This window comes from Barbus barbus, assembly GCF_936440315.1.
Source record: "Barbus barbus genome assembly, chromosome: 41".
In the NCBI taxonomy this organism is placed as follows: domain Eukaryota; kingdom Metazoa; phylum Chordata; class Actinopteri; order Cypriniformes; family Cyprinidae; genus Barbus; species Barbus barbus.
In genome coordinates this window covers 4,822,898-4,848,470 of record NC_136719.1, presented here as the reverse complement: position 1 = coordinate 4,848,470, position 25,573 = coordinate 4,822,898, and the positions used below count along the sequence as shown (strand labels likewise).

Genomic DNA, 25,573 nt, shown 5'->3' with positions numbered 1-25,573 from the left:
CTTCCAAGAATCTTAAAGCTCTTTAATATACTTTATTCTGTTAAAGCTTTGTTTTGGATTATTTACGTATTGTTACATACGCCTAGAAATGGTGCTTTGCATGTAATGTCACCTCTTTGTACATAATTTTTTGGTACCTTGGCATTAATAAAAAACATAAAAACGACGCTACTACCCTTTATTATTTGTTCAATAAGGCGAGGTTTATGAGACGCTGAAGTATATAATCCCTCCTGCAGCTGGTCTCCAGAGCGGCAGGTGGCAGCAGAGAGTCGCTGCACTGATCCCTGACTCCAGAGCAGAGACCGAGAGACACAAACACAAACAAATGCCCCTCAATCACGCCGCAGCAGCTGATATCGGCGTGTCTGGACACTTGAAAGGTAAGCCATGCTTTTTCAGTCTCACGAGCTTCACCTCAAACTGACAAGTAATCAAAATGTACATTTCCAAACGGTAGCTTGACAACGTGTACAGATGAATAAAGTTGCTCCGGTCAGCTGAACATATAATAGACTGGACTGAACCAGACAAGTTATTCATTATTTATATATATATATATATATATATATATATCTATCTAGAGAGAGAGTTGCAGCAAATATAAAAACACTTTTTTACCCAAATAGCTCAAATTGTGCAGCAAGCGAGCCACATTGAGAAACTAGAGAAAGAAAAGTGTATCCTCCTGCCTTATTATGACAGACTAAACACCCTTTTCTTTATCAATGCTAAATATTTACCTTGTATTTGCTATTGTTGTGTTGTTGTTTGTGTTATATGTGATAATATATGTATAATATGGCCATGATTTGTCACAGTCATGCTAATAAAACTCAATTAACTGGTGGTTTACATAAACATGGTAGTCTTTTACTGAATACAAATGATGGGATGAAACAATGTAAATTAGTAAGTAATGTAGTCTAGATTACTCATTTTAGGTCATGTTTTCTGATTGCTTTTGGATTATATGTATACAGTGTTGGGAAGGTTACTATGAAAATGCAACCATTTCAATTAATTTATTAATGTGACTGATTACTTTGTAATTACTTTTATAAATTTCTAATGTTTTCAACTGTTAGCATTTATAGCAGGCGGGGTTAACCTTAATGTCAGACTTTCAAAATCATTCATCACTTGAATTAAGATGATGATAATCATTTAATTTTAAAGCACAGTCACCACCACAAAATCAGACTTTAGCAGCATAAGAAATATGATATTGTTTTTTTAAATCAAATCTTTGCATATGACAGGAAACACTGGCATTTAACAATGCCTTGGAAAACAAAACAAAACAGTTAATCTTAAAACATAAAGCATATATACATAAAACAGTTTTCAAATAAGCATGTGTCCTAAACTCCTGAAACATTGGTGTCTCATATTTTAGTGCATTTTCATCAATTAAATCTGTATGTGTGTGACAAATTCAGATATAACTGTGATTTAATTATACTTTTTTTATTTTCTCAGTAACTGTAACTGATTAGTGTAACTGTAAAGGTGTCCTTGTTACACAGGTTGCATGTACTTACTATTAAGATAAAAATATATCATTTATAACTACATGCAAGTAACCTTAAAACAAATCCTAAACATATAGTAAGTTCATGGAGTTAATTAATATTACTCAGTACTTGGATATATAATTACACTGTGACAAGGACACTGTAATTAAATATTTTAGACTGTTACATGCAAGTAGTTAATCCCCAGCACTGCTTGTTTATGCACTTACTGACTCTTATCATCTGTCTGTAGTCGCTGGTGTCAGGCTGGAGTTGGGGTGTGCTTCTCATGGGTGCATCTGTGTGCCGACACGGCCGCTCGCTCCTGTCCCGTCACAGCAGGGCCGGTCACAAGGGGTCTCTGATGGGTGGGGATGACTCTCTAGACGGTCTGGACAGACAGGAGGACATCGCTCAGTTCCCATATGTGGAGTTCACCGGCCGAGACAGCATCACCTGTCCTACCTGCCAGGGGTCTGGACGCATCCCATCAGGTATGGATGTCAAAAAAACACACATCTTCCGTTTGAGTGTAATGAAAGTAAGGATCTCGTGAAAACATGTCCAGGTCGCATTTCAACTTGAAAACCAGACAAAAGATGTTCAAGTCAGTGATCCCAGTATTAGAATAACTTTTATTATAATCACTCAATCAATATTAGAAGAAAACTTTTACACTGTGACAGATTTTTTCCAAAGAATTCTCATTATTGTAATGCAGCTGCGGAATTTATTATATTATTATTATTATTATTATTATTAGTGCTGTCAAACAATTAATTGCAATGAATCGCATCCAAAATAAGTTTTATTTACGTTAAAGTGTGTGTGTGTGTGTGTGTGTGTGTACTCTGTATATGTATTAAGTATATAGAAATAAACACAGATGCATGTATATATTTAAGAAAAATGTTGTTTATATATTAAATATTTTTATTTATAATATAAGAATATGCATATATACATCAGGGATGGAAATTAACTTTTTTGTCCACCGGCCACTGTGGCTGGTGGATTTCAAAATCTACCAGCCACTCAATGTTTTTACCAGCCACTTTCTAGTTTTTAACCGACAATGTGTAACTGCATGTGAAAATTAATACTACAAGATCTACAATACTTAAGCAGTTTATTTAATCTCAAGTCTCAATGAAATACTGACATTTTCTCTTTCTCTCTTATACACACACAAACCATGAACTGATATATATTTCATTAAATGAGTAGGGCAGATTAAACAAAAAACTAACATTCCTCCACCCATCCTCCCCACTCCCAGTCCAATTTACGCCTGATCGGATGATTCGTGGTCTTTTATGGCTTCCAGTTTTTAGTCCCAACAATGAAACTATTAGTTTTGGCATCTTCTGAAGCGTGTTGACGACATACCGAGCAGAACATTGTCAGACTTGTCTCTTCGTAAACTAACCAATCACGGGACTCCCCATTGTCTGCTTTTCTCCATCGTTCTTTAAAAAAATGTTTTTTGACCTTCGCCTCTTTGTCCACTGGCTCCTCCTGAGATGTTTTCTCTGCAGACCTCTTAACGCCTGCGATGTAACGCCACATTTTTTTTTTTGAAGGTGTGCCTCCTCTAAAAGTGTCCGCCGTCCGGGTGAAACAGTATGCTATTTTTATTTACCCGCCACGGTGGCCGGTAGGTGAAGCGAGTTTACCCGCCACAACACACAATCACCCGCATTTGGCTGGTGGCGGGTGCTAATTTCCATCCCTGATATACATGTATATGCATGTATTTATATATTAAATATATACTCTGTGTGTGTTTATATATACATACATATTGCACTGATGTAAACAAAAACTGTTATTTTGGGTGCGATTAATCGTTTGACAGCACTAATTATCAGAATCAGAATCAGAATGAGCTTTATTGGCCAAGTATGTTTACACATACAAGGAATTTGTTGTAGTAACAGAAGCTCCACAGTGCAACAGAAAGACAGCAACAGGACAGGACACAGGTAATAAAACAAAATAACAAGAAATAGCCAATAACCAATGTACAAAGCAGCAAAAAATAAAAAAATACACAATATATAATATATAATATAGGCGACTATGTATGTACAGGTCAAGTATGTGCAAATTAGAAATGAGAAAAATAGAAATAAAAATAAGTGAGTGTGGTGAATGGATAATGAATTAGTTGTGTGTTCTATGTTTATTTATTGAGTGTTCATGAGATGGATTGCCTGAGGGAAGAAACTGTTCCTGTGTCTGGTCGTTCTGGTGCTCAGAGCTCTGTAGCGTCGACCAGACGGTAACAGTTCAAAGAGGGTGTGTGCTGGGTGTGAGGGGTCCAGAGTGATTTTACCAGCCCTTTTGCTCACTCTGGATAAGTACAGTTCTTGGAGACTGGAGAGGGTTGTACCAATGATTCGCTCAGCAGTCCGGACTACCTTCTGTAGTCTTCTGAGGTCAGATTTGGTAGCTGAGCTGAACCAGACGGTTATTGAGGTGCAGAGGATGGATTCAATGATGGCGGAGTAGAACTGTTTCAGTAAGTCCTGTGGCAGGTTGAACTTCCTCAGCTGGCGAAGAAAGTACAGCCTCTGCTGGGCCTTCCTGACAATGGAGTCAATGTGAATATCCCACTTCAGGTCCTGAGAGATGGTGGTGCCCTGGAATCTGAATGACTCCACTGCAGTCACAGTGCTGTTCATGATGGTGAGTGGGGGGAGAGCAGGGGGGTTTCTCCTGAAGTCCACGATCATCTCCACAGTTTTGAGCGTGTTAAGCTCCAGGTTGTTGAGACTGCACCAGACAGCCAGCTCCTTAACCTCCTGTCTGTAAGCAGACTCGTCACCGTCCTGGATGAGGCCAATCAGTGTGGTGTCGTCTGCAAACTTCAGGAGCTTGACAGAGGGGTCTTTAGAGGTGCAGTCGTTGGTGTAGAGGGAGAAGAGCAGTAGGGAGAGAACGCAGCCCTGTGGAGCTCCAGTGCTGATGGTACGAGTGCTGGATGTGAATTTACCAAGCTTTACTAACTGCTGTCTGTCTGTCAGGAAGCTGTTGATCCACTGACAGACGGAGGTGGGGACGGAGAGCTGAGTTAGTTTATTTTGAAGGGTTTCCGGGATAATGGTGTTAAAAGCAGAGCTGAAGTCCACAAACAGGATCCTCGCATAAGTCCCTGGTCTGTCCAGATGCTGCAGGATGAAGTGCAGTCCCATGTTGACTGCATCATCCTCAGACCTGTTTGCTCTGTAGGCAAACTTCAGGGGGTCCAGTGATGTCCTTCAGATGAGCCAGAACCAGTCTTTCGAATGATTTCATGGCTACAGACTAGGGCTGGGCGATAAAACGATAACGATATGTATCGCGATAGACACGTGAACGATATCAATAAAAAATGTGTTCGATAAAACGTTCGATATTTTTTATTCTTCGTCGGAAGAAAACAAAGGCTGCGAAGCAAGTTTGGTTGCATTAACAAAGGCACTCGCTCTCTGGTAACCTAGCAACGTATGGAGTGACACGCTAACAGCCAATCATGTAACAGTATCAGGTTTGGTTGCGCCATATCGTTGTCTCGTGTCTTAAGTGCGCACACGCAGCTGAGAGTGCACGTCTGCAGCCAGACCCTATTGGCTGGTCTGCTGGATTCCTCTTCATAAGCAGAAAATGAGTGCCGCAGCGAGCGAGGAAATTGTAAATAAAAGAGAAAGTCAGCTCCCAGTATGGCAGTTTTTGGATATTATAAGTCTGACCGTAGTCAGACCAAATGTCGTCTGCAAATTATGCAAGACCGTCGTCCCCGCCAAGACTGGTAATACCACGAACTTGATGTACCACCTTAAAAAAAAATCAATAATTATCGATATCGACCGATATGAAACACTGATATCGTGATACAGTTTTCAGCCATATCGCCCAGCCCTACTACAGACGTTAGGGCCACAGGTCTGTAGTCATTAAGTCCAGTAATTTTGTTCCTGGAAGAGAATTTGTTCCTGAGTTTGTCAGAATAATTCCTCTTTGCCACTCTGATCTCCTTTTCCAGTGTGTATTTGGCCTGTTTGTACAAGACTTTATCCCCCTTTCTGTGAGCATCTTCTTTGGCCTGACGGAGCTGTCTGAGTTTGGCAGTGAACCATGGTTTGTCATTGTTGTAGAATAGATGAGTCCTGGTAGGAATGCACATGTCCTCACAGAAACTGATATAAGATGTTACAGTCTCTGTGAGCTCGTCCAGGTCATTTGCCGCAGCTTCAAAAACAGTCCAATCAGTCAGGTCGAAACAGGCTTGTAAATCCCGCTCTGCTTCGTTAGTCCATCTTTTAACAGATCTTAATACAGGCTTTGCAGACTTAAGTTTCTGCCTGTAGGATGGAATAAGATGAACCAAACAGTGATCAGAGAGTCCTAAAGCTGCTCGTGGAACAGAGTGATATGCATCCTTTATTGTTGTGTAACAGTGATCCAATATATTACTGTCTCTGGTGGGACATGTAACATGCTGTCTGTATTTTGGCAGTTCGTGGGAGAGATTTGCTTTATTAAAGTCCCCGAGGATGATTAAAACAGAGTCCGGGTGTTGTTGTTCTGTGTCTGTGATCAGATCAGTTAGTTTCTGTAGAGCTGTGCTCACGTGCGCTTGCGGTGGAATGTAGACACTCACGAGAATGAACGAGCAGAACTCCCGCGGCGAATAGAACGGCTTGCAGTTAATGAAGAGCGTTTCTAGATCTGAACAGCACATCTTCTTTAACGCAGTTACATCTGTACACCACCTCTCATTGATGTAGAAGCATGTCCCGCCGCCGCGCGATTTCCCCTTTGATTCTGTGTCCCGATCTGCTCTGATCAGCTGGTATATATAATATAATTATTATATTTACATTGTATTTCTCATTAATGTCTATGGTCATTCTTGATGAATTCTCATTTCTGAAGAACTAGGTTCCTTGCTTTAGTGAAGGGATATCCCAATATTTAAGTCTTTCTTTAATTTGCATTTAAATTCTGAAACGATTTTACACAATGTTCACATCCGATGTTGTGTAAAAGCAACCAGTCACCAGATGATCTGTTGTATTGATTGAGGTCATGAGGTGGTGTAGATGACATGACCACATGCACTTTTGTGTGATTCTACATGTTATCTGAACTTCTTTATTGAATCAATTAATTTATTTTTCTCTCTCTTTCAGGGCAGGTGAATGAGTTAGTTGCTCTGATCCCCTACAGTGATCAAAGGTTACAGCCAAGGAGAACGTACGTTATCACACACAGATACTTTTCTATTGGAAACAGTCTTGATGTTCTTTTTTGATGTTTGTAATAGGGATAGTTCACCTAAAACTGAAAATTGTCATCGTTTGTGCACCATCAAGTTGTTCCTATCCTGAATGTGAGTTTCTGTTGAACACAAAAGAAGAACAAAATATGGTGGAAGTCATTGAAGTGTTTGGTTACAGACATTATTCAAAATATTTTGTGTGTGTGTGTTCAGCAGAAGAAATAAACTCATACAGGTTTGGAACAACTGGAGGGTGAGGAAATGATGACACAATTTTAATTTTCAAGTGAACTGTTTCTTTAAAAAATGTCTTTACAGACAGAAATAGATTCATGATTTTGCAATTCTTCTCTTGGCAGGAAGTTATATGTGGTGCTGTCAGTGATTTTGTGTCTACTGGCATCTTTTTTGGTGGCGTTCTTCCTGTTTCCACGACCTGTGCTGGTTGTTGATGATGGTATTCGCTCTGTGACTGTGCATTTTGACCGTAACAACAGCAAAGTGATCATCAACATGACGGTGATTTATGTTTTTTTTTTTTTTTTTTTTTTTTTTTATGATGGATTAATTAATAATAAAAGAAATGTTGTCCCGAGGCCTTTCTTCTCAAGCCTTGCTGTTTGGAAACAACATTGAATCAAAATAGTGCCTGTTCAGTGAAATTGTATTCATATGTAATAACTTATGTAACGGATCTTAGGTAGAGTTAAGCCCGGCTCACACTGTGCGATTTTGGCCACGATTTGTTCGTCTGAGACAAATTTTGAAAATCCTATAATCCTAAAAGATTCCTATAATCCTAGGCTAAAATCGGTCGTCTAGATCGCTGGTTTGACATGTTCACCGACAGCCGATTAATGGCCGTTGCGATAAATTCTTTCCTCCGATTAAATTCTGGCAGTGTCAGAAGATTTCAGACACTTTCCTGCAGTGTGACATCTCCTACGACGACCGTCAAACCAAGAACCAATAGGAGCACTGAACTTGATGACGCAATTAGCGCGACAACTTCAAACCATTCATTATTTGTAAAAACAATATATGTACAAAGTAAAGTTTACGTAAAGTTCATTTATTAAGGTGCAGGATGTTTAAACTCGAATAACAAAATTACCTCAAGTTCGCTCTGTAGAGCTGGAAGTCCATAAAGTCCTCTTTTGCCCAGCCATGACTTGCTCCACACAGGTCGTCTTTTTCGTTTTTTTTTTTAACATCAAGGCATGTAATTAATAAAACTAACGCTACACGTTGCTGTTGTTTGCTAGCTGCCATTATAGCGAGAGAACGCGGGTCATGTATTGATGTAAAACGTCTCGGGTTACTTGCGTAACCCATGTTCTCTGAGTAGGGAACGAGACGCTGCGTAGCTTACGCAATGGGAACACCCCTAGGTGTGACGATTGTCTGAAGCCCTTATAGAATCACGCCAATTCATTGGCTGATGGCGCGAGATGCCGCCCCTACGTCATACGTGATTGACATAGACCCGCGATCGCGCCATCTTACTCCTCAGATTTTCCTGTCGAAGAAGCAGGTCGACAGCAAGAGGAGCTTGGCAGCGGACGCAGCGTCTCGTTCCCTACTCAGAGAACATGGGTTACGCAAGTAACCCGAGACGTTCTCTTTCATAGGTTCACTCAACGCTGCGTAGCTTACGCAATGGGAACGAAATACCACCGCGCTGCCAGACCTGGCCCATTACAGACCAGAGCACTACAAACCTAGCTGGTTCAAACAGAGAGAACCTGGGAACCAGGAGCTGTATTTGCATCAAGGTTATAGAACCTCACAAAAGTATGCGGAGAGGACCAACCTGCCGCCATACAAATGTCCTCCAGGGGAACCCCTCTAAACAAAGCTTGGGAGGAGGCCACCCCTCTGGTGGAATGAGCTCTGATGTCCAGAGGTGAAGGCAGACTGCGCACCTCATAGGCCAACGAAATAGCATCCCTAACCCAGTGGGATATTGTGTGTTTAGATGCAGCTAGCCCTTTGCGGCCTGCACCAAAACACACCAACAGTTGTAGGGACTTACGCCACTGGCTGGAACGGTCCACATACACCTTCAGGGCTCTAACAGGGCAGAGCAGATGAAGCCTATCATCGCCCTCACTCGAGGAGGAGGGAGAGAAAGCCTGCAGCATTACCACCTGTGAACGAAAAGACGTAGAGAGAACTTTGGGGACATAACCAGGCCTAGGTCTCAGAAATGCCTTGACTAGACCAGGAGCAAACTCAGTGCAGGACTCGCTGACCGACAGAGCCTGCAGATCTCCCACACGCTTAAACGAGGCCAACGCCAACAAAAGAGTAACCTTTAATGTCAGAATCCTCACGGGAGCTGACTCTAGAGGTTCAAAAGGAGACTCTATCAACCCCTTCAGGACAACAGAAAGGTCCCAAGAAGGGAAACTAGGAGGACGAACCGGCCTCAAGCGCTTAACCCCACGCATAAAGGAAGATACTAGACGATGTCTACCCAGCGGGACATCGTCTGAGTCCCTTCGAGGAGCAATAGCCGCAACGTAGACCCTCAAGGTGGTAGCGGCCGCTCCAGCCGAAAACTTATCCTGTAGGAACTCCAGCACTGAACCAACCGGGCAGTTAACTGGGTCTACAACATGAGCCAAGCACCAGGATTCAAAAACCCTCCATTTGGAGGAGTAGAGCTTCCTAGTGGAAAGGGCCCTGGCACTATTAATGGTCTCACGGACTCCATCTGAGAGACCAAAAGCTAAGGGCGACCTATGATCGGCCATACCCACAACTTCCAGATCTCCGGATGTGGGTGCCAAATTCTGCCCTGAAGCTGACACAGCAGGTCTTTCCTGACTGGAATTTCCCACGGCTCGCCCTCCAGAAGGGAGACCAACTCCGAGAACCACGTCTGGGAAGGCCAGAACGGGGCTACTAGGAGAAGACGGACTCCGTATGTCCTCACCCTGCACAATACTGCTGGGATGAGCTTGATCGGAGGGAAAGCATACAGACTCATGTCTGGCCATGGGTGCGCTAGCGCATCTATCCCCAGAGAGGCAGGATGAGAGAGGGAGAACCAAAGGGGACATTGAGTCGACTCCTGAGATGCAAAGAGGTCCACCTCTGCTGCGCCGAAACGTTCCCAAATCTGATCCACCGTCCGGTGGTTCAGCATCCATTCCCCCGACCTGAGTTTTTGCCTTGACAGAAAGTCCGCCGCTAGGTTCAGGACCCCTGGGACATGGACCGCTCTCAGGGACAAGAATCTGCCCTGTGCCCAAAGAAGCAGCCGACGTGCATGCCTGTTCAGGGTGCGCGATCGGGAGCCCCCCTGGCGATTGATGTGAGACACCACCGCCATGTTGTCCGTCCTGACGATGACGTGAGAGTGCGCCAGGAATGGAAGAAAGTGAGTGAGAGCTAGGTGAACCGCTCTCAGTTCCAGACCGTTTATGTGCCACGTCAGGTACTTGCCTGACCAAACACCGCAAGCCGGTCTTCCCTCGAAGACCGCCCCCCACCCTGAGAGGGAAGCATCCGTCGTTATCATTTGGCGACGGCAGACTAACCCCATATTCACTCCTGTGTGGAGAAAATTGAGGTCCCGCCACACTAAGAGGGAGCGAAGACAGGCGCCTGACACTCTTAGTAGGCGGAGGGATGGCCAAGAGGGGTGAATACCAAGGGACTTCATCCACCAGAGGAATGGTCTCATATGGAGCAGCCCCAAGGGGAGAACCGGGGAAGCCGCTGCCATAAGGCCCAGGAGCCTGCGACACAAGCCCACTGATACGCGACGGCCTAGCCTGAAGCGGGCCGAGCACGACTGGATGCTTTCCACCCGAGCAGGGGCCAGACGGGCCTGCATCGAGGTTGAGTCCAGACAGACCCCCAAAAATGTGGTCTGTTGAGCTGGAGTGAGCACGCTCTTCTGGCCATTCAGCCGGAGGCCAAGCGCACGAAGGTGGAAAAGGAGAGAATCCCTGTGACGAATCACCTGCTCCCTGGAACTGGCTAGAACGAGCCAGTCGTCCAGGTAGTTGAGGATGCGGATGCCCTGGAGCCTCAGCGGGGCTAGAGCCGCATCCATACACTTGGTGAACGTCCTTGGGGCCAGAGCTAGCCCAAAGGGAAGAACCCTGTATTGGTAAGCCTTTCCCCCGAAGGCGAACCTGAGGAACTTCCTGTGTCTCTGAACCACCTGGATGTGAAAGTAGGCATCCTTCAAGTCGACAGTGACGAACCAGTCCCCCTCTCGGACTTGGGAAAGAATGCTCTTGAGCGTCAGCATCCTGAATTTCCCTCTGTAGAGAGAGTAATTCAGCCTGCGCAGATCTAGTATAGGACGCAAACCCCCATCCTTCTTCGGGACTAGAAAGTAACGGCTGAAGAAGCCGTGCTTTAGGTCCGAAGAGGGGACCTCCTCTATTGCCCCTTTGAGCAGAAGCGAGGAGACTTCCTGCTGTAGGACAGAAGCCTCGTTGGCGCTGTTCACAGCAGTAAGAAGAACCCCGTTGAAACGGGGGGGGTTGCGTGCAAATTGGAGTGTGTAACCAAACTGGATTGTACGAAGAATCCAGGGCGACACTCCCGGCAGGTCCCTCCAGGCGTGGAGGAAGGCCGACAGAGGTAGCGGAGTGGAACATATCAAGGGGGATACCAACACGGGGTCCCTGCTTTGAACGTCCCCCTGAAGGGAGGGGCAAGTACCTAGCTGAAGCAGAGGAGAGCTCACAGCGTCCTCGTGCACAGAGGCATGACCTAATGAGGCCATAAAGGCAAGGGCAGGAGATACTGGCGCGGGGGGAAAGCGCTGGGCGTCCCTTACCGCGTGTACAATGTCTGCAGCCTGCAGCAACTCTGAGGGGAGAAAACCTGAAGTGTCTCTTACCTTCAATGGTCGCCGAAGAGGGGAAGTGACCTGCGCTCCTCGAGACGTCACTACCGGCGAGGATGGCACAGTTGGCGGAGGAACCAACCCGAAGGAAACGGCTTCCCGTGCCTCCGGGCTGGGTGCAAGACAGCCGCGAGAAAACTGGACCGGAGAAATCGCGCGGTAACGCCCAGGCGATGGAGGGAGAGAAAGTGAAAACTGCTCACTCTCCATAGCCTCGAGCTCCGCATCCGAACCCCAAGCCCCGGCTTCGCGGAGGGAGGAGGCCTCCGGAGCAGCGCGGCGAGGGAGAACGGCAGATTCTCGGTCAAAAACCGCGAGTCTAGCGCGCAAGGTTTTTAAAGTAAAATTCTCGCAGTACTTGCAATTGGAAATGCCAAAAATAGCGTCTCGCGCGTGGGCCAGGCCCACACATCTGACGCACTTACCGTGCTGGTCATCACTCGCGATGAGGAGAGAGCACGGCGGTTGGCACCGACTAAAATCCATTCCACACACCACTAGGAGAATACAATTCCACAGATGCGGTCGCTGAAGTGGAAAGAATCCCAGACTAACGTCTTCGAAAATGGGCCAGAAAAACCGCGAGAAGCGAACGCTTCTGAAGAGAGGAAAATCTGAGGAGTAAGATGGCGCGATCGCGGGTCTATGTCAATCACGTATGACGTAGGGGCGGCATCTCGCGCCATCAGCCAATGAATTGGCGTGATTCTATAAGGGCTTCAGACAATCGTCACACCTAGGGGTGTTCCCATTGCGTAAGCTACGCAGCGTTGAGTGAACCTATGAAAGAGAACTCCGGACAAGTCTTCTTGAGTACGTCCGTTTTTGAAAAAAAAAAAAAGTACGTCCGTTTTTGTCGCGTCTTGACTGTCGTACAGTCTGACATTAAGACAACTGAGATCCTACAGTCTGACATGGGGATCATGTTCGTACAGTGTGACAAGCAACAATCGCAAAAGACTATTAAAAATCGCACAGTGTGAGCCCGGCTTTAGTTAAAATTGTTAGATTGGACATAAAATCATTGTATGTGCAAAAAAACTAAGGTCTGATATTATTTGCTTCTAGTCAGACAAGTAATTTAAAGAAACACAAATTTTGGCTTTGAACTTTACTGAATACTGTCTTTTTGTTGTTGTTTTTTAACAGAGCTCTCTGAACTTCACCAACTCTAATTTCTTCACGGTGTGGGTGGACAGCGTGAGCTGCCAGGTGCTCTACATGAAGACAGTCATCGGATCTCAACAGCTAGACAATGTCATCCACATTCAGCCTCTCAGCCAGAGACAGGTGTGATGAGCCCAAAATCAGTTTTCTACTGTTTCTATTTGAATATATATTAAATGGAATTTATTCCTGTGATGCAAAACTGAATTTTCAGTGTCACATGAGCCTTCAGAAAATTATTATAATATGCTGATTTGCTGCTCAAGAAACATTTATTATTAATATTGAAAATAGTTGTGCTACTTCATATTTTTTTTGGAAACCTTAATACATTTTTTCAGGATTTTTTGAATAGAAAGTTTAAAGGAACAGTCCATGCCAAAAAAAAAAAAGCTAAACATTTTCTTAGCCTCATGCCATTCAAGATGAGTTTGTTTCTTCATGGAAACAGATTTGGAGAAATACAGCGTTATATCAGTTGCTCAGCAATGGATGCTCTGCAGTGAATGGGTGCCGTCAGAATGAGAGTCCAAACAGCTGATAAAAACATCACAATCCACAAGTAAGCCTCACCACTCCAGTCCATCAGTTAACATCTGGTTAATAAAAAGCACAGGATGTTAACTGGTGGACTCTCATTCTGACGGCGCCCATTCACTGCAGCGCATCCATTGCGGAGCAACTGATATAATGCTACATTTTTCCAAATCGGTTTCTACAAAGAAACAAACTCCTCTACATCTTGGATGGCCTGGAGATGAGAATTTCAGCTTTACATTTCAAAAGGACAACATTTATTTTGTAACATTATAAATATTTGTTCTGTCACTTCTGATCAATTTAATGTCTTTGCTGAGTAAAGAAATAATTTCTCACTTTCAAAAAAAAAAGAGAAAAAAATCTTATTGACCCCAGACTTTTGAACACTATAGACAATCCTTAAGTGTGAGAAATGACACAGACACTGATTATTAAAAATTGGATAGTAGTTGTGCTGTTGCTTTTTAATGCAGGTCAACTTCACTGTCAGTATGGAGATTGGAGGAAGTCTCTCTTACGTTTAGTGAGTATCAAATCGGTTCTCTTTGGATGAACATGCTGATCCCCATTAATCTGTGAATCTGATCTTCTGTTTTTGAAATATTTTCACTCTATTTTCTCAGTGCCTTTTGCACCATGGCAAGTATCAAGGTCCACAACATTGTGGTGTTTATGCAGTAAGTTTTTCATCACTGTTTTCACATCCTTTTTCGTATTCTACTGTTGTTCTACATTTGAAAGTTGGACGTGAAGTGAAGCATAAAGGTGCAGTCACAAAAAAAGGTCAATGCCACAAATTTGCATGATCAGCTTGAACACAAAAAAAATGCACAAGCACAACTTCTGAAATAAGTTGATTTTTCCTGTGAAACTTTGTTGAGCAACACTAAATGTGGTCCTTACAAACCGTTTTGCCTTTGATAAACACCTTTTTTTGAGTATATGTAGTAAGTTCTTCATGAAATGGTCCTGACCGCTTCTCTTACACACCCCAGGACCTCTGTGAAAACCTCCTACATGGTGCGGGCGGCACAGAACACACTGGAAGCTTACCGCTACATCGACTGTGGCGCCAACTCCACCATCCACCAGCCCTCAGGAATGGTTTGATCTAAACCTCACTTCCCTCAGAATGGGAAACTGCTCAGGTGAAGCATCAGCCGGCAGACGCTTATCATCAGACGCTTTGATTCTCCATAGCAGCTCAGTTTCATCAATTTTGACTCCAATTTTTGAGCTGCACTGAAACTGAACCCATTGAACAGAGCAGCTGTGATGTAAGATATGGCTTGAATTGGTCCCTCAGCACAGAAAATGATGGTGTGATTCTTTGCCATTTCAAGAGCTGTAGTGTTAATCTAATTAGTCTAATAAGGGTGATATATAATTTTGCAGTGATTTGATAAAAAGGAGATTTAATTAATGGGTTGTTAATGATGAGGTGCACTTTAAAATACTTTGTTTTGATGAATGAGCTGTTCTGTGACACATTTTATGCATTCTTATGCAAATGTCTCTAATTGTCTCTGCAATGCCAAAGATATCTAGTCATTTCTCCGATCGATGGGTTTTGAAGTGACACATTCAGCAAAATCAGTCAACTCAAAGTATCAGAACAAATGAATGCGTGTATCTTCTCATAGGTTTGATTTGTTGTGAAGTGAAACGAGTTCAGATACTGAGAATAAGGGAGCTGTTACAAAATAATCAATTAAGAGTATCACTTTACTCCTGTGATGCCGTGAAAACTGAGATTGAGGAAATTAGATGTACCATAGCAGGATGTTTTGTTCTCACTCAAACATTAGGGCTTTCACCAAGTGTTTAGACCAATGTATTAGACTGTCCACAACCATGAGAATCAGCTTACTCGTTTAGTCTCTGAAAAAAAGGAACAAAAGCTATTCTTGGGTTGGTACCCTTTCAAAAGGTACTAATATAGGGACTAATATGTACATGTTTGGTTCTAATATATAACTTTAAAGTACCAATATGCATGTTTAAATGTAAAAGCGGTGCAAAGGTCTACTTTTTTTGGGGGGAAAAAAAAAATTCCACAATGACAGCTTTTGTACTTTTTTTTTTTTTTTTTTTTTGGATAGTGTAGATGTTTAAAAAGGGCATTTGTTTCTTCCCGAAGTTGCACTTTAGGGTAATTTATTGCTATTTTTATATTTAATCTCCTTATCGTGCCTTGAGATTTGATTGTTTTTCACTGTATGAACTGAGAAAATAAGATGTTAATAAAAATGCTTAAAGCAGATTGTTGCAAGTTTGCAAAGAAAAATAAACTTTTTTTTGTCAATACGTTTGTATTTTTGCGTAGCCACCATTTTTACAATTACCGCATGCCATATTCAACATTTTGAATATAAACCGTCAATTTCACTTCTGTAGGACAAAGCTTTGCAAACTGCCTGACTTTTCTCTTTTTTAGTAGCATTAAAACCAAAGAACCATCACTGAAATGATGCAGTAACAAAAGCCCTGATGAAATCCATTTCACAAAACTGCAGCCACGCTGGAAACTCTCTAGAGACTCTTTGCACATGGATGGGGTTTAATAATTTATTCAGCACAGGTTATAGATATTCCTTTCATATCTTTCTCACGCTCAAGTCAGTCGCATTATTGTTTCCAGTGCTCTTTATACCCTGCAGATTCATCTGCGCAGCATTTACATCTTGTTCTGGCATAGTTTTAGACCTAACAGACAAACTATTGGTTGAGTCTGGCACGTGTTAAGCTCAGATCCGACTGAAGTATTTAGCTCATTTGTTCTTGACAGGCTCGTATCAGGAGGCAGGGCTGCTGGAATCACTCAAGGTATAGAGTGATTTTTTTTTTTTTTTTTTTTTTTTTTTTTTTTTTTTTTTTTTTTTTTTCCCCCTCAATGTTTTATTTTAGTATGTCCATTTGCTGTAATATTTGTTCTCATTTCCATCTATGATTGCATTCTGCGTGCAGAATGAGTGAAGCTGTGGTTAGCGGGGTGAGAAGGTTGAGCACCATCTCGGAGCAGGACGTGGACGCTGAAGCGGAGCCCGTGTCCTCTGGGGACAGTGAGTGGGCAGGATCCAGTGCTTCGCTCTGCTCGTGTGAAAAACCCAGCGTCCAGAGCAGCACCATCACCTCCTTTGAGTCCTATCAGCCTGACACTGCAGGTACATCTTCAGCACTTCTCTGTTTGCTCTGTTTGATGTTAAAGGTGTGTCCAGCATGTAGAAGTTGTCCTGGCTGCTAAAGACTCTGATCTGGGACAGTGTCCTTAAACCTGTTTAACTTTTAACTGCACTCTGCCTAATGCTGATTTATGTTTGTGTGTGTAAAACAACTGTGCTTTAATATTAATATTAATGAATATTACCTAGACATTTGTTTTAATGAAGGCCCATGTGTACCACTTAATGATAATTTTATAAATTCATAAATAAAAATAAATTGTTAATTCAATTAAAACCTCATGAAATATCCATCTGAAGATAAATAAAGCAATTAATTTAACCATATTAATATTATATGAATAATATTACAAAATTTAAGTTAATAAAATATTGATATGATTGTGACATAAGAAAAACGATAATATAGAAATAATGATTAAATAAAAAATGGCATTTTTACAGGTGGACACCACATATAATAGTTTTAAATTGTTATTTAATTATTATTTTGGTAACACTTTAGTTTAGGGACCAATTCTCACTATTAAGTAGTTATTATAGTTATTAGCATGTCTATTATTAACATATTAGCTGTTTATTAGTACTTAAAGCACATATTCGGAATGACCATATTCTACATCTCTAATCTACCCAATACCAAAACTTAACAACTATTACTTACTATTAATAAGCAGCAAATAGGGATGTAACGATTACCGGTTTGACGATAAATCATGATAAAATTCCCCGCGGTTAGTATTACCGTTTCATATTTTAATTATCATTAAAACCGTATTCGATTACCGTGATTTAAACAACTCGCGATAAATAAATACTGTCCAGCATAAAGCAGAGTTTTCAGTAACAGTGTCACGAGCGCACAGCAGCACAGTAGTTTCGTTCTGAGTGAAAACAGGGCGGAAAAGCTGGGAGGTTTTAAAAGAGTGCTGAGGGAATTATACAAATTAATATATCAATGAATTAATCATATGAATGTACCTCTGAAGGATCTGACTGTCTTCAGAAACAATTCGATGGCATTTTGTTTTCATCTTCGCTCCATGTAATACCTAAAGGAAGTGTTCGCGGAGTTCACGGGAATCAGCTGTAATTCAGCTTTTCCGTATAAAGCGCCACCTGGTGCCAGAGAGTGGATTTACAGACACTTAATTACATTCAGTCTGTGTGCAGTTTCTGTCTGGCCAAAAAATTGACCAAATTTGCATGACCTGCTGTAAATTTTAACCGGTTGATGAAAAACAAACTTATGTACATTTAAACAATTCAGATAAGCTATATAGGATTATTTATGGAGCAGATAAAATACATATAATCATTTATTAATTATCATTTTAATTTAACCCTTTTCTTTAAAGGCTGAAATGTGTGGTCTACCTTTATGTTAAACTTTTTCAAAGCTTTATTTGAACATTTACATTATTTATTTGAACATGCTATTAAACTGGTGTCAGTCAAATTGTCATTTAAAATCCAGACCTCACTGGTAATGTTATTGTTTTAGTGATTATGCAAACAAAAAGTCATTTTATTTGCTGTTTGTTGATTTTTAAGTATGAAACTTGGTGAAGTGATTTATGTTTCGGTACTTTTTGAACATCTCCAGCACATTTTAACAATACCGTGATAATACTGATAACCGTGATAATTTTGGTCACTATAATCGTGATTAGAAATTTTCATACCGTTACATCCCTAGCAGCAAATTAGAAGTTTATTGAGGCAAAAGTTGTAGTTAATGGTTTGTTAATAGCGAGAATTGGACCTTAAAATAAAGTGTGATTAATTATTATTAATTTTTTAGCACAAATAGACCAGTTACATGTATGTATATGTAATGTATAAAGTTTTATCTACACACTATTCAATAGTTTGGGTCAGTAAGATTTTTTTCATTCGTTAATTCATTCATTTAGAAGAAATTAATGATTGTATTCAGCAAGGATCCAAAGTGACAGACAACTGCATTTTTATAAAAGATTATAAGAAAATAATAATAAATTTGAGCAAGATGTGACACTGAAGACTGGAATAATGACTGCTGAAAATTCTGATTTGCATTGCAGAAATAAACTGTTTTAAAAATTAATAACATAGTAAACAGTTATTTTAAATTGCAATAATATTGTACTGTATTACTGTATTTACTGCATGTTGATTAAATAAATGCAGCATAAGTTAAAATGGTCAACTGACATTTCAGTGTTTAAAAAGAAGAGTGGTTTTATATATTCACTAAAAGACTAAATATGATCAGTAAGTCATGATATGGTAACTTTTGTTTTTACATTACTTATACTCATCAAAATAAGTTAAGGAATTTCACATTTTTTATAAGTTATCTGAGATTCAACTTGTTTTTAAAACATTTTTTTTTAAAGAAATTACTTGCACAATCAGATTCAAGATTCAAGATTTTTATTCGTCACATACACAATTATACAGAGTATAACCAGCAGTGAAATGTAAGTCAGGTCCGCTCCAAGGACAGTGCAATTGTATAGAATACAAATATTAAGAAAAAGAAAAGAATAAAATAAAATAAAAGATAAAAACTATAAATATAAATGTGCGGGTCAGTATGTTGTTGACATAAATAGTAATAAAGAGGAATGTGCAAAAAAGTTGTACAGGGTATTTAAATAGCAGCAATATGAGGTAGAGCAAAATTATGAATAGCTTATAGATATATTGATATTTACATGGAGTCAAGTGATGTTATGACACAGAGTTAGAGTTTAGGAGCCTGATGGAAGAAGCTCCTCCTAAGTCTCTCAGTTTTTGCCATCAGGCTACGGAAGCACTTATGCACCTATGTTTGATCAATTTAGCCTTCTCAAATCATCATAACTTGTCTAAAATTAAATCTATAGTTTTAAAACAGCTCCACAATGTTAGTTTAAAGGCTTAACCTAGATAAATGTGTGCTGACGCATATCCAGTTGTTTGTGCGGAGAGTGGAAGCTGAAGCGTGCTTTACAGGATGTGCCAGAGCAATCACTTGCATTGGAAACATTTGAAAATACGCCATCATTTTTGCTCATAAAGTTAAGAGTAATACATTGTTTGAAACTGTAAAGGGTCTACTTTTATTTGCTTTTATAAAATAAAGAGAGAAAAAAAAAACAGGATGCGCTTTCGGTTTTGAGCAGGAGTGCTTCTGATAAACCGAAACACAGCGATTACTTGCCTCACTGACTTGATAAACATATCTATAGAAAGCTTTGAATTACTAATTTAAAACTAAATAATTCAAAGCGAAAAACAAAAACTCTTTCATTATAAAATCCCTAAAGATGCATTTCTCTCTAAAGGTGCATCCAATGAGGAGATGGCGAGTCAGGATCATCATCAAATGCATGGATGATCCACAATGCAGCATTTCCCGAAGCATTGGGAACTCCCCACGCTCCAACTTCTCCCTGATCGTCTGCATGGTCAACTGTCACCTGTATGCTAATGCATGCGTATATGCGTTGCGTATTGTGCAGGCGGGACCCGACGGGCTTGCAGACCTCTACCTCTTTCCCAGAACAGGGCTGTGCAATTTTAGCTCGTATCTCAGATCTCTGCCAAAAAACATTTGGTTTTGAATATCATGTATATCGCGCTGAAATCACGCGTTTTAAAGTCATATCAGTTTAAATTTCTGATATACGTTTTTCTGGATGCACACATCCGAAGCATGCGAACAGAGAGCAGCGGCATGTGAGTACTAAAAGTTCACACAAGTTTATGTTAAAAACACGCTTAAGTTACAAAAACACAGTCGGTTATGTCTGTGAAGTTAAAGAGCTTGGAAATAAATCGAATGTCTATATTAGACCAGTGTATTAAGTGACAGCAGTGTAATATACAGTACCTATACTGGGCGCTGTTTGGGTCTACGCTGTTAATATGACCCAAACAATAAAATAAAAGCAGAAAATCACTCACTGCTCTGGACTGAACAACTTCTAAAGCTTTAACAAGACATTTCTCACTTGAACGCTGCTTTTAAATGCTCTGGTGTGAAGATAAACATGGCAGATAGTGTGTGTGCAGCTCACTCAGGGAGGGGGCCACGGTTAATACGACTGTGTCAGTCAACTATCATGGGTGGGACAGGTAAAGTGAGATGTCACATTTTACAGATTCTGTGATCAGTAAGCTCTGAGACACTGCTTATGATTTATAGAGATAAAAAAAAAAGGAGCGGGTGGATTTTTATCATTATAGCAGGGTGGTTGTGTACACACACTGCCAACACACATTCATGTAAAAGTGAATTTTGTATAATAGGTGCCCTTTAAGGCAGCAACATAGGTTTTTAGGTTGAAAACAGTGGAATTTTTAGTGTTATTATTATGAAGTATATTATGCATTGCTCCATTTTTGTTTATCCTGCAGAAATTACACAGCTAAAATGGTTTTTGGTTGCTGTTCAAAATCCTTTACTGTTAAAATCTGTTGTTTCAACACCTGCTGAAGTATCAGTCACTCACTCTTGTCCCAGACACACTTGTACACATGTTAATTTGATGTGCTTGCACCTCTCATGCAGAGTGAAGTGCACTTTTATGAGCACTTACACCAACAGATGCTAAAAGACTCATGGAGTGACAGAGCTCATAAAAGCCTTATGCAACATAGATGACCATAAACCTGTACTTTGAGATATATATTATATAATATAATTCTCTAACTATTGTGTGCTCATCCTATATAGCAGAACTCTATTTGGGTCGCTCTGTTTCTCTAGCTGTTAGGGTAGTTCACCAGGGGAATGGATACGGTTATATTAATGGCTTCATGTGACCACTTATTTCTCCCCGCTGTGCATTATGTGCTCCGTTTCTGCCCCAACAACCCTTAATATAATTATACACCTATAGAGTTCCTGTCTATAAGGCTTTACATGTGGCATTAGTCTGATTCTGTGCAAAGTGGCAAGTGCGGCCACACATGTGCCATAATCATAATTCTGAGGAATCGTGCCGATGAAAGGATGCATAGAGGTTCAATCATCTCTCATTCCAGCCATCCATCTCTCATCCTGTCTGGAACGGCTGATTGCTGCCATTTTCAGTGTAATTAGAGCAGCCTGCACTTAACGCGGTGCACGGATGTCTGCAAAAATAAATAATGTATGCAAGAAGAAGTGTTGAGTGATGAGTGATGTACATTGAACTTAAAAAAACACCAGCACTTCCATCGCACGCTGAAAGTAAATATGCAATGGAATATTTATTAAAACTAAGTGACCACTAGAATGATCTTTTACAAATATTCATGCAGCTATCAATGACAAAAACAGTACTGTACTATGGTATCACCATGCATTTTGGATATGATAGTATGATTGTGCCATTCTATAGCCGCTGTAAGGGTCTTTTCCATCAAATAAATTATTATTAGTGTTTGCTAAAGCATTATTGCATTATTATTGCCACCTAGGGACTATTCTAGATAGATGGGCTTTTATGTTGTAAATAATACAAAGCTTACTGTATGGTATTTTGTTTTACAAGAAAATACTGTTTTTGTCTTTCCACTTCAAAACTTAATGGGGTTTTTTTCAGCCTATTACTTGACGTTTCTTAGTAATTATGAAGTTATTGGCAAATTGGGTTAAAAAAAAATTTACCCAATTTTTAGTGCAGTCACAACTTTTTATCTTCTATCCCCCTTTTTTTGCACATAGTCCTGTCCCACTTTTTGTGTAAACTTTTTTTCATGCATTTTGCTGCACAATAGCCAGCTGTGAGTTCCCTAGTGAAAAAGTAATATATTTAAAATGCATTTAATTCATACTAAGTATAGTTCAAATCTATTAGCACATTTACTGACAGATAACTCGATACTTACTGATATAAAAATTATAATTAAACTTCATTCGGTGTATCACTTGTGCACAATGCACATTTCTTAATATTAAGTCTAAAATGTGTTTTAATGCCACTTTTGATGAGGATTGTATGATCTTTGAATAATATCAGTCTTTAAATGCAAAATATTTCAACTGTACCTGAAGTATACTTGCAATAGTTCCACTTAAGCACAATCAAATATACTCAGTATATATTTAATTGGACTCCAGCACTACTTCCTCACAATAAAAGTGCATTAAGTACAAAATGAGTTGTTCCACTTTAGCAGACTAAGTGTACCAGTTTAGTATACTGGTACAGTTACAGGGTATTTTATTAAGTACATAAATATGAAAATGTATGTGTAGTATACTTAGCATGAAATAAATGTATTTCAAAAATATTTAAGTATATTTATTTGGTAACACTTTAGAATAAGGAACACTTATTCACTATTAACTACGACTTTTCCCTCAATAAATTCCTAATTTGCTGCTTATTAATAGTTAGTAAGGTTAATTGTTAAGTTTAGGTAATGGGTAGGATTAGGGATGTAGAATAATACCGGTATGCGCTTAATTACTACTAATAAATGGCTAATTTTCTAGTAATACGCATGCTAATAAGCAACTAGTTAAGAGAGCTTAAAATAAAGTGTTACCATTTATTTTTCACTATAGGGACAGCATGGCCCACAACTGTTTTACAAATAACCTAACTGACTTTCTCAGCAACCCAGAAGCACCTACTGTAGCAAGCATTCACCCGAAATTCTGCACAGTCAAGCAAGGCTCCCAGTTTCTCTGAAACATGTTTGATTTGTTGATTTCCGTCTCCAGATGACTGCGCCTCCATCCTGCTGGCTTGCCTCTACTGCCGCTTCTGTGACGTCATGGCCATGCTTCCTGATGCTTGCGAGAGAGCGTTTGGCCGCTGCTTCCCCTCTTACAAGTATTACAACACCTCGGATGAGCCGTCCAAAGGAAAAGACTGGTGCGGCTGTAACGTGGATTTTGACTGTGGTTTCATGAACTCCTGTCAGGAGGCCAGTGAGCTGATAGAGCTGGCGATGGAGATATCTGAGGTCTGTTACCGCTGAGAGCTCTCCACTGTCTGGAGATCAGAGCAAATCATCCAGGATGGAGATGGCTTGAGTCCCGATTCCATATGGGGTGCGTTTCTAAATGACTCGGAGTTACAGTTATTCATTGTCACTAAAGACATTTGTGATTTCATGCAGGAGAAACAAGGGTAAATGTCACTTCTTGTTTTAGGCAACAAAATAAAGCATGTGACTGCATTTTCAGGACGAGATCATCATTTCATTTAAGGAAAGTACATGGTAAATATATTTGCAATATCATCCAACGTTGAATTTTCATACAAATTATGGCTTAGTTCATGCTGAACCAAAATGTGAATGTCTGACTTATCTGTTGTGTAAAGCATGAAAAATGGTCCGTGTGGGTAAGATGAGCCACAGGCCACCTGTATACATACATAAGTGAATGACTTTCTGCCTTATAAGATGTTTTGTGATTTGTTTATGACCACAAGGTCTGAATATGCTGCAGAAAGTCTTAAAACCCAGAAACGAGTTAGTATTTTGGTACATTTAGTTCTATAGTTTTGAATGGGTTTTTGGTCAAATGCCTGTAGATTATAAATAAACACCCGAAGAGTTGTCGGAAGCTTTATGGTGATGATGCTCAAGTTTGTGTAATTCATTTATAGTCTAACTTTAGCTTTTTACTTCTGGTGTTCATATTTAGGCCTCAAAATTCATAAACATGTTCTTCACTTTAGAATACTGTTTCAAATAGCTATCATTGATTTAAAAGGATGTAGTAACACTTGAGTTGTTACTACTGGGTTCCCATCATTCTTACTAAAGGTATTAATGAAACTAATCATTAACATTATGACCTATTTTTTTTTTTGTAGTTACTAATCAGTAACTTTTTTTTTTTTTTTTTTTTTTTTTTTTTCATTCACAGAGCTTATTTTCTGCAATTAGCCGAAAGCTAATAAGACAATCCTATTGGCTTTTGTCGACGAACCCAGGGGCCTGTTTCATAAAACAAGTTTACCAAATAAGATCAACTGAAAATAAGTCAGACTAATTGAAATAAACCAGGCTTATTTGGTAACTTGTTTTATGAAACAGGCCCCTGGGCTTCTGTGTTGTTAAACAAAAGACGTCCCTGAAATGTCAGCTTAAAGTTTACTGATGCCCTCTGGAGGGCAATACGGGTAGCACTTCATAAACCTCATATGTTACTGACCATCATGAATCCTGGTCAAACAGATCTATTGATCCTGCATGAATAAAAGAATCTGAAAACATATAAAACACATATTTGTGTCTTTAGTTAGTATAACCAGTGCTTTTCTCATTTAAGAACTAACCTAACAGTTGGAAAGCATGAGGTCAAGTTCATAGTGGGGGTATTTTGGGTAAGTGGGGGAAAGTGTCTGTAGTCTTTAATAGACTCTGATCTTACAAAAATGGTACTGGCATGGTACATTAATATAGGCTATACACCACAATTGTACATGGTATTTCAAGGTATTGCAAAAAAAGACATGGCACCACTTTGACACTATTTCATAGAACATGGTATTACTATGGTACATGCCCCATTGTTTTGCCAGTCTTTTTGGACATGTCAGAAATGGCACATGTAAAAAAATAAAAAAGAAAGAAAAGAAAATAAACTGGCAAAACAGTGGTATATGTCCAAACAAAATTCCCCCAAACCTGGTAAAACAGCAGCAAATGTTCAAAAAACATGTTACAAATTTATCATATTACAAAAAAATATTTATACAAAAAACATCCCTTGTAAAAAAAGGAGTGTGCTTCAAATCTTAAAAGTATATTTAAAAAAAACAGTACTTGCAGATAATATAATATTAATGAAATAAAAGACCACTTAAATGTACTTTATATATGTACCGCCATATTTCTAATGGAATGGCCGAAATGCTGAAAGTACATTTACTGCATGCATGACAATACAATTCTGGACAGTTTCTTAAAAGACGTTTGCATTTTACACATCTAAAGCAACTTGCATTGCATTTTATGCTTCATGCACTGACTTGTAAAATAGAAGTGCACTTAATTGTATTTAATGTGCACTAGTAGTGTACTTAAAATCTTAAAAGTGTAT

General features: G+C 40.1%; 1 protein-coding gene across 2 annotated transcripts; it reads left to right on the top strand.

The window, feature by feature from the left end:
- The first annotated feature begins 248 nt into the window (after positions 1-248).
- On the top strand, positions 249-24,107 carry LOC306860363 (transmembrane protein 106C-like). 2 transcript variants are annotated; one of them, XR_013783377.1, is made up of 11 exons: positions 280-383; positions 1,771-2,011; positions 6,695-6,758; positions 7,143-7,302; positions 12,809-12,949; positions 13,840-13,889; positions 13,990-14,043; positions 14,362-14,514; positions 16,155-16,192; positions 16,334-16,530; positions 23,237-24,107. XR_013783377.1 is itself a non-coding variant. In XM_079402025.1 (8 exons), exons 2-8 carry the CDS (start codon positions 1,807-1,809, stop codon positions 14,474-14,476), a joined length of 789 nt encoding a protein of 262 aa, XP_079258151.1. In that variant the 5' UTR covers positions 249-383; positions 1,771-1,806; the 3' UTR covers positions 14,477-15,401. The 2 variants fall into 2 exon arrangements, 1 of the variants encoding a protein (XP_079258151.1); XM_079402025.1 differs by lacking the exons at positions 16,155-16,192; positions 16,334-16,530; positions 23,237-24,107 and having other exon boundaries at positions 249-383; positions 14,362-15,401.
- Positions 24,108-25,573: the final 1,466 nt, after the last annotated feature.

Coding starts and splice junctions, on each gene's coding strand:
- LOC306860363 (XM_079402025.1), top strand. CDS start 1,807: ATGGGTGCATCTGTGTGCCGACACGGCCGCTCGCTCCTGTCCCGTCAC. Junction 2,012..6,694: donor GTCTGGACGCATCCCATCAG/GTATGGATGTCA, acceptor TCTCTCTTTCAG/GGCAGGTGAATGAGTTAGTT. Junction 7,303..12,808: donor AAGTGATCATCAACATGACG/GTGATTTATGTT, acceptor GTTTTTTAACAG/AGCTCTCTGAACTTCACCAA.